General features: G+C 45.9%; 1 protein-coding gene across 1 annotated transcript in view; it reads right to left on the reverse strand.

Annotated features, from left to right (window-relative positions):
* Positions 1-13,623, reverse strand: part of LIPE (lipase E, hormone sensitive type) — a 237,512-nt gene that overhangs the window by 34,331 nt on the left and 189,558 nt on the right. The window contains exons 6-7 of the mRNA XM_069201407.1: positions 6,975-7,160; positions 6,292-6,586 (exon numbers count right to left, since the gene is read on the reverse strand). Coding sequence (XP_069057508.1) covers positions 6,292-6,586; positions 6,975-7,160 — 481 coding nt within the window. The remainder of the gene's footprint in view (positions 1-6,291; positions 6,587-6,974; positions 7,161-13,623) is intronic.

The following is a 13,623-nucleotide window of genomic DNA, read 5'->3' on the forward strand; positions in this document are numbered from 1 at the left end:
TACTCCTTTTTCTTTTAGGGTGCTGGAAGGTGTTTGATAAGGTTCCACATCTTCTCCCAACAGTACTGGTCATACCACAAAAAAAAATCATATGCCGATATGCCATTTTGTTGTTGCTCCAATTGCAACATGTTTCTAAGCAGTACAAACCGCCCAGCTTTCTTTGCCTGGAAGAGCTGTGTCTCATGTGCTGTGTGTAAATGGTATCTTCAGAGACAAGCGAGCCATGAGAGTCTGGAGGAGCCGGACCTCTAATGCATATCAGGTGCTCAGGCCCTTCCTTGTACTTGTCTCCGCCCTAGAAGCGCTGACCCTGGCTCTGCAGCACACCCCCTCCTCCTTTTAAGCATGGGCAGCACCTGTATAGAGCATTCCCAGACTCTCTACAAGGAAGGCTTCTTCCTCTCAACCACGTGGAGGTTTATCTGAAGGCACTTTGAATGATACACTGTGGTGCCGCCATCAGGGATGATGATTTCTCAGGGCAAGGCTCCTGGTCACCCTGAGGCTCAGTGTTATAATCCTCCCATGGATCATCACCATCGGCGCGGCAGTGGCTGGTCTTAGTGATCCTTCGTAGGTACAGGGTATCCTTTGAATTCCTCGGAGGCTGCATCCTCGAAGGCAAGCCTCCTTTTCTTCAAAGGTGTAAAGTCTAGCTCCTCTGGTGGCAAGGACTGGGCAAGATTTCTTTTAGTGATTGAACGAATGTAGATTCTGTCTCACATCTGGTACTTCTGGCAACGTGATCGGCAGAAGAGCGTCACTCGATGTGCAAGTTGGAGTCTAGGGTTTTTGGTGCCAATTTGCAGTTGGTTACGGTATTGAAAGTGTTGGGCCAGTGCCGTGAGGCTTGGATGGTGTCTTTTCAACACAAGACTTGGACCCATTGGCTTGAGGCTTCTCAGCGCTGAGCAGTCTTGGGTACCTTTGCCGCAGCAGTGTGCTTAAGCCTCTTTGGCTGAGTCGTGGAGCTTGAGGACCGACTTCTGCAGGATCGGGTGCTCGGCCTCAGTATGAGACGGTTTTGGAGGCTGAACGCCAGAGGGTCAGTAATCTGGTGTAGATGGTGGCATTGGTGTTTCAGAGGTGGTCTTTCTCCATGGAGCAGGACTGCCCATCTGTCCTTCCTCCTCTGCATCGGAGCCCTCCACGGAGATTGTGGTGGGACTCATCGCTGCCCACCTGATGGCCTTTATTGATTCTTCTTGTTCTTGATAAATGGACCTTCAGTGATGCATAAGTCAATTTGTAATCCACCAAGTGCATTAAGTAGATTCTGATGTTAGCCTCCCGAGTTGGGTCACCTGTGTTTTTTTTGCTGTTGGTCCTAATTGAGACACAGTAGCCATTTTACAGCATAACACATGCATAGCATAACACGTGCATAGCATAACACGTGCATACAGCGGTGTTTTTGCATCCTTTAGAAGTAAGAGACACATTCTTGGGGGATTAAGATGCGCAGAAGCCTTGCCGCTAGGGGGAAGTGCTTTGGTTGTGAACAGGATTTCTTCTCCTTGTAGTGTTATGTGTGAGAGTCTTGGTTGCGTTTTGAAGTGTCCTTGGACATTGCCATTAAATGGAAGAACCACACTGGCAGCACTGGGGCTCCAAGTATCATTTTTATCCTGGGCACTCTGCATTTGCTAACTATTTTTACAACTGTAAACTATAACTGGGAAAAAGTGTGTGCAAATTCCCCTCACCAGTTCAGAGACCGTGCAGTGCCCAGAGATGGTGGGTGTCGAAAACAGGATGCAAGTCTTGCCATTTTTAGTTTCCTGTATTTGTAAACAGTCCTATGTCTAGTATTCCCCACTCTGCGAAGACGCCCTCTGTGACTTCTTGATTCAGCTCATAATCACGTGATATGCTTTCTTCTCTGCTTAGTTTGTCTTCTTTAAGGGTCAGCTGTACTAGTAGGTGCACAGCTTTAACTGTGAGTTTGTCCTTCATTGCCCATTTCCATTTCTCTTGTGCTAGCTTTGACAGGATGCACGGTTCTGTTCCGTTCTGTTTGTTTACATACAACATAGCTACAGTGTTCTCTGTTTGCATTAGTGTGTCTTTTTCTGTTATTTGAATTTGGAAAACTTCTCACACTAAAAAGATGATCTTGAACTCTAACACTTATGTACTAAGCTGTTTGTTCTGCGTTCAACGGACCCTTCATCCAGAGTCTTGCCACACGCCACTCACCCTTTGTGTGATGCATCTGTTGTTAATGTCACTGAGGAAGTTGTGCCTTGAAAGACCACCATTTTCGCTCTCTTTGAATATGCTTTGTGTTCCTCAGAATTCCCCTTATTTGAGGCCACTGACTACTTAGTCACTTCTGCAGTCATCTCCTTTGTAGTCCGGCATGTGATATTATTATGTGATATTACTGAGATACATGAAGCCATCGTACCAAAAAGCCTCATCACTTTTTCACTATGAGACATTTTAACATCTGATAAAGATGGATCTGGTCCTGGAATGATGGAATTCAATTTTTGGGGGGACTGCTAGTACCTCCAGAGACCTGAGGTAGGTCCTCAAGTAGATTTTATCCTGTGCCAGAATGCACGCATTGAAAATTCCCGATGAGCGCAGCAGCTGAAAGACTTGTTTTTGCGATCTTCTAGCACTGCAGGAAGAATTCCTCTTCATTAGATGGACATCTAGGTAGGGGTAAACATGTATAACTTGTCTTCTCCTGAGATAAGATGCCACTACTGCAAGACACTTCGTGAACACCCTTGGGCCAGACTGTCCTCCAACAGCATTACCGATATTGGTAATGATTCCCCCCCAAAATCATTACTGTGTAGGTTCATCAATAGGTAAAAATGGGTGCCTTTCACAACACCCTGCGCAAGGAAAGGATTGTTACCTCTCAATGCTCCCTAGTGTCTCACCAAGGGAAGAAGGTTTTTTAAAGAACCAGCCAAATAGGTGCCTTTCAATCCTACTGTTGCCAGACGGTCTCCTTTCTCCAACACGGGGACGGCTTCTTGGAGTGTTGTCTTCGTGGACATTTGAGTCTGAGGAATCTGTCTGGGAGCCCGAGGTCTAGTAACGGCCTTGGTGTCAGATCTGGTATCAGTTTGAGGTAGCGTACAAGTATACTCCTGTGTTTCCTGTGATTGTGGCCCTGCTTCAGTAGCATTATTTTCTATAAGTTCTCACCCTTGCATCATCAGTGCTTCACTTTGTCTTTTCTGGTAGTTCTGACCTTTTGGCATACAGGGCCTTTGTTTGCCTTCTAGGTCTATGCAATACCCATATTCTATTTTATATAGCACCCACTGGGCTTCTGTGACTCCTCGCCATTGCTGAAGGTACTCCTGGATTTTGGCCCCTGCTGGTCTTACATGCGCTGGGAAGGCCTGAAACAGTATTCTGTCTACTTCCTCTGGTGTATTGACCTCCTTCTCTCAACTCTACCTTGAAACGAGTGGAGTTCAGATGAACTTTGTTGCTAATTTGAAGTCATTTGGGATGTGCTTTGGTCCAGTGCTGACTGAGTGTGTTTGTGGTTGACTGAAGCAAAGTTTCCCCGTCTGTGGAAACGTCCTCTTGACTGCTAAGCTGGAATGGCCTTAGGCGTGCCTGTTGTCTTTTTCATTTTCTCTAAGCCTTTGCCTACACAGCTAACAAAGAGATCCTGACCCTTAAATGGGTTGTTGATGACTTATGTTTGCATCTCTGGTTTAAAGCGTGAGACTCTAAGCCACATGTTTCTATGTCGTACCACCTCAGTACACAGTCGCCTACTGGATGTATCTGCTTAATCGACGGATGATTTGAAGCAAGTATTGGAGATGATCTAACCCCGTGGTTCCCAACCTGTGGTCAGGGGATCCCTGGGGGTCCGTGAAGCCTCCTCAGGGGGTCAGCAACTGCTTAGAAAACTAAATAATATGAACAGATTAATAAAGTGTATATAACTGACGTGGCTAAATGTACAATTGAACATTTTAAAACGTACTGCAAATGTCAAGGAATTTGAAATTGGAGGCTAAAAATTTAATTATTATCCTTATATTGATAAATGGGAGCAGTACAGCGGCATTAAACAGAATATAGCATGGACAATGTGTGGATTCAATTGAATTTAGAAAAGCTCCAACCTTCCGATTAAAATTTCCTTTTTTTATATTTGTATTTGTTTGCAAACAAAGTGTGTTATCATTTGTGTATGTGTTTGATAGAATGCTTGTTCCTCTATTTTTTGTGTACTGTCTTGCATTTCAAATCATCGACGATGTTTATGCTGGGGTCCCCAGCTTCCAGTAATGACTAAGTGGGGGTCCCTGGATTCCAATAATGATTCAATGGGAGTCCCTGGGTTCCAGTAATGATAAAGTCAGGGTCCACAGAAGTCAAAAGGTTGGGAACCACTCATCTAACCCTCTGCAATGACACTCTTCCCCCTCTTTTGGAACTATTTGGAGAAGTGTTGCACGAGCTTCTCTATTTCGTCCCGATGCTAGAGTCCGGGACTTGAGACGAGAGCTTTGGTGTTTGCAATCCTTCACAGTGTTGATGCCACTTTCTTGCTCTTTTCCACCCACTGTGCCTCACCTCTTGCTGCCCTCCTTCTGGTGGTCCAACAGTGGCTCTTACAAGCTCCTTCCTTGGCTGCAGCAACCGTGACAGAGTCCGGTTGTGCTTGTTTTTTAATATACATGTGGATGGTCTATATTTTTTTTAGGATGCCAGCGGGTGGGAAGGTTCTCCACCACGCTTTCTCGAGATTACAACTTTGAAGCTCGAAAGAGGCTCAGTGGCATTCTAAGGGGTCACTTCACACCTTCAAATGGCTCTGACAGATTGAAGTTCTCCAATGTGAGATTCACCAGTTATTTATTCTTTCTTTACTAATTTCTCACCTAACATGTGAATCATAAACTAGCACACTAACGTGAGTAACATCCACCGTGTAGGTAGATTAAGGTATCAATACACAGTCCTGATGAATTCTCATTGACTCACTGAGAGCAGAAACATGTTGATCTTTTGATTGGGAACCTGAGGCACTTTGTTGCCCTAACTGGTTCAGTGTCTGTTTTTAACCTTGGCACGAGTTTCCAGCACCAGTAAATAGTGAGCAGTTGTCAATCCAGATTCAATTTAAATTCTCTCCCTCCCAATCTACCACACATACACCTCTCCCAAGCGAGGTGCTGGGCACTACTCTGCTGCGTAACTACCATCAGCTGTGAGGAGTAAAAGGTCTCTGGCAAAGAGCCCCCTCAGAGGGTCCCGGTGGGCACTGCAGCCCCTGCCCAGTGAGGAGCACCGCCCGATGATGAAGCGATGGCCTTCGGCAGGCGAAGCCCGTGCATCCTATAAGGGATGCTTCCTCGGTCTGACCCCTCCACTTGTTGCCACACCAATATCACTGAAGCAATGACCTTCTAATGGAACAGCATACTGGACTATACGTGGGTATATTTTCACCTGCGCTCTTTAAGGCGGCTTTACCTCTGCTACATCTGGTCTTAGTCGTAAGCTGATACTGAGTCAGAAAGTTTAGGCTTTTCACCAAATCAGTACATATATATTTTGATCCATGTATTGCGCATTTCGGCCTTTCCATCAATGGTGTTTTTGACATTGAGAACTTCCTTTTTTTAATTATCTGGAGTCTGATTTTTTCAGCCCAAAGACCTTTCGTACTGAGGTATTGCTTGCTGAGGCTTTACAGTTGTTGAAAGAATATCTTTCGGCGCCATATTGGCTACCTTGCTACCTATGCGAGTTGTGCCCTTAACGTCAGAACCTTGGACTTGTTCCCTCTCGCCTTTCCTCATGACCCTCTCGGTGTCAGATTAATCTTTATTGGACAATCCATATCTACCAAGCTCTGTCCTTTTGCCTGTGCTACATTTTATTGCCTTTGATTTAAAACTGCTGCAAGCTTCGCAGGTCTGAACTTATGAGAGACAAAGATTGCATATTTTGTTTCCCATCCATTTGTTTCAATGTTTGGGACCATACTGGGAAGAATTTATGAGAATTACTTTGTATACCCTTACTTAGAAAGTACTGAAAAGGTGCGGAGTGGAACAGTACCCCCAAAAGGAACATTCTCTGATCTTCTAACAGCTGAAGTTTTCCCATTAATAGTCAGTTTCCCTTGTACTTATGCTTTATGTGAACTGCTCTTGCAAACTGTGTGTGTGTTTTGTGAACAGTACTAATGCACCTTGCACAGACGCATGATCAATAATTAGCCTCAATACCTGGACTCTTCTTCGAGCCACCATCAGAAAGCACCGGTGCTCGCAGGTCACTTACCCAGGAGGTGGCAGTTCTTGATGGCCCAGCAGTAGGCGAAGAAGCACTCCTCCAGAGCACGAGGAAAGGGGGCCTGTGGGGCCAGGGAGTAGTCGATGGACAAGATGGGGGCGTCCAGGTCATGAGCCCAGCTCTTTAAGTAGGGTTCGTGCGATTTGGAAGTCTGGGCCACAAATCCGCCGCCGTGAAAATGTACAATGAGGTATTTGGATCGAGGGGCTCGCTTGTTCTTCAGTCGCAGGTCCAGGTTCAGGGGCCCCTCTGATTTCACAAAGCTAGCTAGCTCTTCGCTGTCCTAGGAAGAGGAGAGAAAGAGACAATGTGCTGCAAGTAGGGAAAATGGCTTCCATGCAGAACTGACAATGGTAAGAGAGCCCATGATGGCGCATGTGCAGGAAGAGAAGAATGCAACAAAGCAAATTATTATTATAGATATATATGAGAGAGTAGCCAGAGAAGGGAAATCTACAGCTGAAGCTTTGCAAGCAAAAGAGTGTGACAAGAACAAACCATGCGCAAGAGGGAAAGCAAGTGTACAATGCACCAGAGAAGGCTTCTACTGAAGATATAACAAAAGGTGAAGAGAGTGGGTGAGTGCCACAATGTGACAGTGAGCATGTGCAAGCATTTGAGGGACAAAGTACCCGGAGAACATGCAGAAGCTCATGCTCTGTGAATCTCACCTGCCCTTCCCGCAGTTCATAGGAGATCAGCCGCATGTGGACGGGGCCAGGGCCCGTGTGCGCCACAGGAGGCATCACGGTTACTGAGAGATGGGGGTCGGCCACCAGCGGCAGCTCCAATGTGTGGGGTGGCACAGCCAGGGCTTTGTTGACACGAACTGTGGTGGAAGCCATGTTGACAAGCGACTGGAAGAGATGGGAGAAACGGCCACATTAATTCTCATGATACTGCCTGCTTGTACCAGCTGAACTCCACCACATAAACATATCAGTATGACACATTCCCCGAAGGATGTAATCCCACCTTCCTAACCCAAATAAATGATTTAAACCGAGTGGTAATCCAGACCGTGTTCTCCAACAATCACAACTACCAAACTGAGACTAAAGATCCTCTAGGGCAGTAGTTCCCAACCTGTGGTCCGGGGATCCGTGGGGGTCCGCAAAGCCTCCTCTGAAGGTCCATGACAACTTAGAAAATTACCTAATATTAACAGATTAATAAAGTGTATGTAAATAAAGTGGGTAAATGTACAACTGAAAAATTTAAAACAAGCTGTAAATGTCAAGGAATTTTAAATGGGAGGCTAAAAATGTAATTAGTATCCCCAGTTTGATTCGTGGGAGGAGTGCAGGTGCATCAAACAAAATATAGTATGGACGATGTGTGGCTTCATTGAATTTAGAAAAGCTCCAACCTTCTTAATAAAATTTAAATGTTTATTTTTTTGTTTGCAAATTAAATCAAATGTGTAATCATTTGTGCATGTATTTGATGGAATGCTTGTTTTGTATTCTTTGTGTATTAATTTGCAGTTCCCCGGCTTCCAGTAATGACTCAGTGTGGGTCCCTGGATTCCAATAATGATTCACTGGGGGTCCCCAGGTTCCAGTAATGATATTGTGGGGGTCCACAGAAGTCAAAAGGTTGGGAATCACCTCTCTAGGGGTCTCACATAGCCACCTAAATTCCGAATTTCATACTGGTGACTCATGAAGAGCTTAGTCACAGGCCACGGCCACCCCTTCATCCTCTGAACGAATGAATACTGTGGATCTTCTCAGGATCCTCCACACCGATCCCCCCAATTAGCTAACTGAGGCCTGCTGCCCCTCTGGGAGTTCTCACAGTCACTGCGATACACAAGTATATAATACTGATGATCTTTGGGAATCCCTCCAGGCCATGATGAATAGAATAAGGATAATACTCCAAGGATCTCTTCCTCCATCTCCCACAATGACTACACTGAGACCACTTATTCACTGGAAGATCTCACACATCCCCCCAAATTCACAATTTAATACTGCTAGTCTTCTGGGGATTTCCACGTGCCCACTAGACATCTTCACCCCTTCCACCACCACCACATTGAAGTATCAAACAATGATGGCCTTCTGGAGTACCCCTCATTCAGAGGACATGCTTGTGTGATCCCCTGCATTCAAATAATATGTACACCCCCAATAAACAGCGGCATACTCTGGGGGTATCCCTCGCCCACTACCCACTTCACCCTAGCTTCAATGTCAAATAGTGCTGACCCACCCGAGGTTTTCCAAGCTCCTCCCCATTCAGTGGTGGCCCCGGAGAGCAGATGGGGTGCAAGATACAGCAAACATAGATAGATTCCACCATGATTCTGTGGCCAAGTGTAGGAAGCCAGGCTTCTCAGTGGGGAAAGTATGCCCATCGTTGTTCAAATTCTCTCGTAGTTCGGCAAACTCTAAAATCAGTCCTGTCTACCCTTTAGTGGCGCAAAAGATAGACGGAAGGCTGCTTCTGAGGATGTTTCATAAGAGGTAGGCACTACTAACAACATTTGGATCAAGATATCACTCAGTAAGGCCCCTGGAATAATTAGGAATATCAAAAGGTATTTTATGATTAGAATAAGAACAAAACAGCAACTGGACCAGTCACTGCAGAGTTATAGCATTTGAAAGTAATAGTTCCATTCTATGTGGCTTCTCCATTCCGTGTGGGCAGTCAATGGAAGTTCTACTACAGTACTCAGAAGTGGTCACTGGAGGCTTCTTCCCTATCCAGTCACACAGCGCGACTCCCAGCTCCAGGCTGCCCTTTTTGTTCACTCAGGCTAGAGGGGTGGGATGGAAGCCAGCCATTGTGAGCAGGCACGCACAGTTCACAGCTTCAACCTTCACAGAGCCCCTTGGTGGGTGTCTTGGCTTAAATCTCCATAGCAGACAGCCTCTTCTAGTCCTTCCAGGTCTGCATAGCCAGTAGATAGTACTCCCTCAATATCACCAACATGCTCACGTTCTGGATACTGTCTCGCCATGAGTAAGCTGGCTCTGTCACTCACTTTCCAGTTCCAACAAAGATTCTTCACCAAGTCCAGTGCCAGACCAGCTACAACTGGTCTACTAGTCTACCTCACATGAACAGTCTTCAAAGTGGTCTGCTGTGGCTCAGCAGATTGCCCAACAGTGATTCTTTCATAGAATAAAATACAAAAAGCTTGATCAGGGTGGTCACATCCTCACCTACAGTTCAGCAGTCTCTGTCCGCTCCACACATGTTCATGGGCCTGTCTGTGGTCATATCTCCATCCACTGTTCAGCAGTCCCTGTCCGCTTTGATGTCCGCTCCACACATGTTCATGGGCCTGTCTGTGGTCACATCTCCACCCATAGGTCTGCAGTCTCTGTCCACCTCCAAGTCCTGCTTCACGGATGCTCATGGGCCTGTCTGTGGTCACACCCCCATTCACAAATCAGCAGTCTCTGTCCACCTCCAGGCCCTGCTCCACGCACGTTCATGGGTCTGTCTGTGGTCACATCCTCACCCACAGTTCAGCAATCCCTGTCCACCTCCAAGTCCTGCTCCATGCATTTTCATGGGCCTCTCTGTGGCCACATCCCCACCCACAGTTCTGCAGTCTCTGTCAGCTTTGATGTCCTGCTTCACGCATGTTCATGGGTCTGTCTGTGGTCACATCCTCACCCACAGTTCAGCAATCTCTGTCCACCTCCAAGTCCTGCTCCACGCACATTCATGGGTCTGTCTGGTCACATCCTCACCCACAGTTCAGCAAATCTCTGTCAGCTTTGATGTCCTGCTCCATGCATGTTCATTGGTCTGTCTGTGGTCACATCTCCACCCACAGTACAGCAATCTCTGTCCACCTCCAAGTCCTGCTCCACGCATGTTCATGGGACTGTCTATGGTCACATCCTCATCAACAGTTCAGCAGTCTCTGTTTGCATCCAGTTACCTCACCACAGATGCTCAACGCCTATCTTGCTGATCTAGTTAAACATCCACCTGTGTTCTGTCTCTTGGGATCCTCACCCAGCTGGGTTGAGGGACCCACAGCCCACACACACACCTCCCACTGGTTCCTTCTGGGTGGGGAGTCTGGGCCGCATTGTTGCAGGTGACGAGCAAACATCTTGCCCGCTTAGAATCATACGCTTCATTCTTAAATATGGGATAACACATCTAACAGAGGTGGGAGGGAACATCTCTACTGTGGGTCTCTTTACACATAATAGTCTCTGGGTTACTGAGAAAAGTCTGTTAAGTGAGGGGTGAGTTAGAAGCTTTCAAAGATTACAATACCAACATTTAAAAACTGGCTGCCATTGCTTTGCCCATTTTCATTGATTACTTTTCATGGAAACCCACGCTGGCCTCACCCAAATTAATTTGGTGACCCCTGGCCTCAGCCTCCCATGGAAGAACAAGTGTTACTGTAAGATTGGGCCTAGCCCGCCCAGCACACATTTGTCTCTTACGATGAAGGCTATCACCACCTTCTCCATCTTAAGACTGGAGACACCTGTGGTTCCATGCAAACCAAACCAATTCTTCTGCAGTTCTCTCATGTGAAGACCAGGTATGTGGTACACCTGCTGCAGAGAACCCAAATACAATAAAATGACATGCCAAAAACATGATGTGGCAGAACAAGAATATGGGAACCATGCAAGAAAAGTGGATATGCTGCATCAGGGTAGCAACAGGTAATGAGTGCCAGGAACCACCCAGGACTTGCACAGAGAATTATCTGAAGCAAGGATGTGTGGCTGGCCCTGTGTTGCTGATTATCTAACTTTTTTAATTCAGGTACACTGCATGAGATAATGTTCATGATTAGAAAAGGGTCTACTCGTGCGCACTGAGGCTGTTATTCTCTGATGATACGATGAAAGGATCACCTTGTGTCTCTAGAACAATATTGCAAGCCTGACAAACCTCAGGTCATCGCAAGTAAAAGAGATAAAGGCTACTGTAGAACAGAACCTAAAAAAACCTGGTGTCTTAAGGGTGTTAAGCTAGACAGAGCCACCCAAGAAACGTATCTTGGCGCATAATGAGGAACTGGAACCCACACTTTGAAGACATTAACATACAATGAATGTAAGGTATGCAAGACTTGGCCTGCTTCAGCAAACACTGTTCTTGTGAGAACAGTGCACTTGAAGCCCATTGTACGCACGGGTCCATATGGAACCATAATTGAGCTTACAAGCTGGGGAAGTGCTTGGTAGTCAAGAATGCTGCACAAGTGCTTGCTATGCTGGAAGGCTGGGTTATACTTGATATGCTGGAAGGTTGGGTGAGGGCTTTATACACTGGAAGGCTGGGCAAGTGCTTGATACACTGGAAGGCTGGTTGAGGTCTTGAAATACTGGAAGTCTGTGTTGAGTGCTTGGAATGCTAGAAAGCTGGGTGAGTGTTTGATACTCTAGAAGGCTGGGTGTGTGCTTGATACACCTGGAAGGTTGGCTGAGTGCTTCATATGCTAGAAGGCTGGGTGAGTGCTTGATAGAGTAGAAGGTTTAGAGAGCGCTAGGCATTCTGGAACACAGAGTGAATGGGTGGTCCACTGGAAGTCAGGGTGAAAGCCTGACACTCTGCAAAGCAGGGCAAATGCTTGGCACGTGTTATCTCTGAGCTGGAGGGTCGGTTGGATAAAGAGGGAAGTTGGGGTGCTCTCATGTTTGCTTGAACAGGTGTGTATGGCAAAGCACGTCGCGTTTACATGCCGCTTATGCATGGAAGTGATGGGGGCTATTAAGCTGCAAATAGATCAATGGAAAACACCGCACTGATCTTACTCGATCTCTCAGCAGCACTTGAAAAGGTCTCCCACCCATACTTCTCCACCATTTGAGGGTACAAGGTTTTCAAATGGATCCGCTTATTTCTAGAGCATACACAGCAGGCAGTGTGGATGACACCATGTGTGTTTGTTACCAAGGACCTTAATCTAGTGGTGCCACAGGGCTTGTTTTTAAGCCTCCCTCTATTTAACATTTATATGGCTCCTTTGGCACCCCGGTTGAGTCATTCAGGATTTAAACAACTTCATACACGGATGACAACCAACTGATCCTCCCCTTCGACAGTAAGTCTTTGCCTACCTGAGATTCTATGAAATCTTGCCTGGAGTTTGCATAGAATTAGATGCAAGTCAAAAATCTCCAGTACAATTCGGACTAAAATGACATTCTTCTATAAGGACCCTCCTCTGCCTCGTAGTGGGAGAACTGTTGGCCTTCATCATTGCCTCTGCCCCCTCCTCTGTGACAAAAGTGAGGAATTTAGGAGTAAAATTTGATCACCAGCTGCCCTACAGGCCACCGGTAGGCTCTTCTGCTTGCCCTGAAGAAATTCCTCTTCCTCTTATTGCTCCAGGCCAGAGAAGATGTGGTCCATGCTCTCATCACCTCATGCCTGAACTGAGCTACCTGTATCTAGAGCTGCCTGGAGTCTTCATCAAGCGCCTCCAGGTGGTACAGAATGTAGATGCATGCCTGTTCTTGAAGATCCCCTGCCGAGCTTCTATTTCACATGTATCGGTCTCACATCGGCTACCAATCAGCAAATGGATACTATTCAAAGCACTACTACTGCTTCACCAGGCGTATTACAAATCTGCCCCCCAATATTTGTCCAACAGAGTTACCAATCACCAGCCTTCAAGAGCTCTTTGACCAGCTGATGCTCTGTTCGTGGCTGTTCCCAAAATCCAACGTAAAATGCGAGGCGGCTCTACCTTTATTTTTTGGCTGCTCAAGCATGGAACAAGGTGCCACTTAATCCACGACTCAAAGTAAATCAGACTCTGTACCGCAAGCTCTTAAAAACGTAGTTGTACCCCAGGTCTGAGAAGCAGAAGTTGTCAGATTTCTTTAGTGCCAGGACACTCCCAGGAGCAGCTGTGGGCTATAAAGCTTATTCAATTATTCATTAATTTAATGTTGCTATACCTCAAACCAAAAGGAGGGCTTTAATCTAGTCCATGACTCTGAGTACTGTACCTGAAATGAGATACAGGATCTATTCAAGACAAAACTCTATGTAACAGAAAATATTTTATGCTTCTGTACATACTACGGGGAGATCTATTTGTTATTATTAACTATTAAAATGTCTGTTGCGAGAAAATTGGACTAAGCCAATGAAGCTGTCTGTTTAAAAACATCCAGACTTACAAGACAGAGTCCCTAGGAAATCTATATTAAGGAACTATCTAATAAAGAATATTTTTGCTTTATAATTTGGTTTTGCAAAAATATACCAATGGAAAAGCACAACTCAACCCTCTCTATGGTTGTAGAGAAACCTTGGTTCACTGGATAAGAGTTGATATCCTAGGTACTAGAAGAGCGACCA

Source organism: Pleurodeles waltl, chromosome 7 (assembly GCF_031143425.1).
Source record: "Pleurodeles waltl isolate 20211129_DDA chromosome 7, aPleWal1.hap1.20221129, whole genome shotgun sequence".
In the NCBI taxonomy this organism is placed as follows: Eukaryota; Metazoa; Chordata; class Amphibia; order Caudata; family Salamandridae; genus Pleurodeles; species Pleurodeles waltl.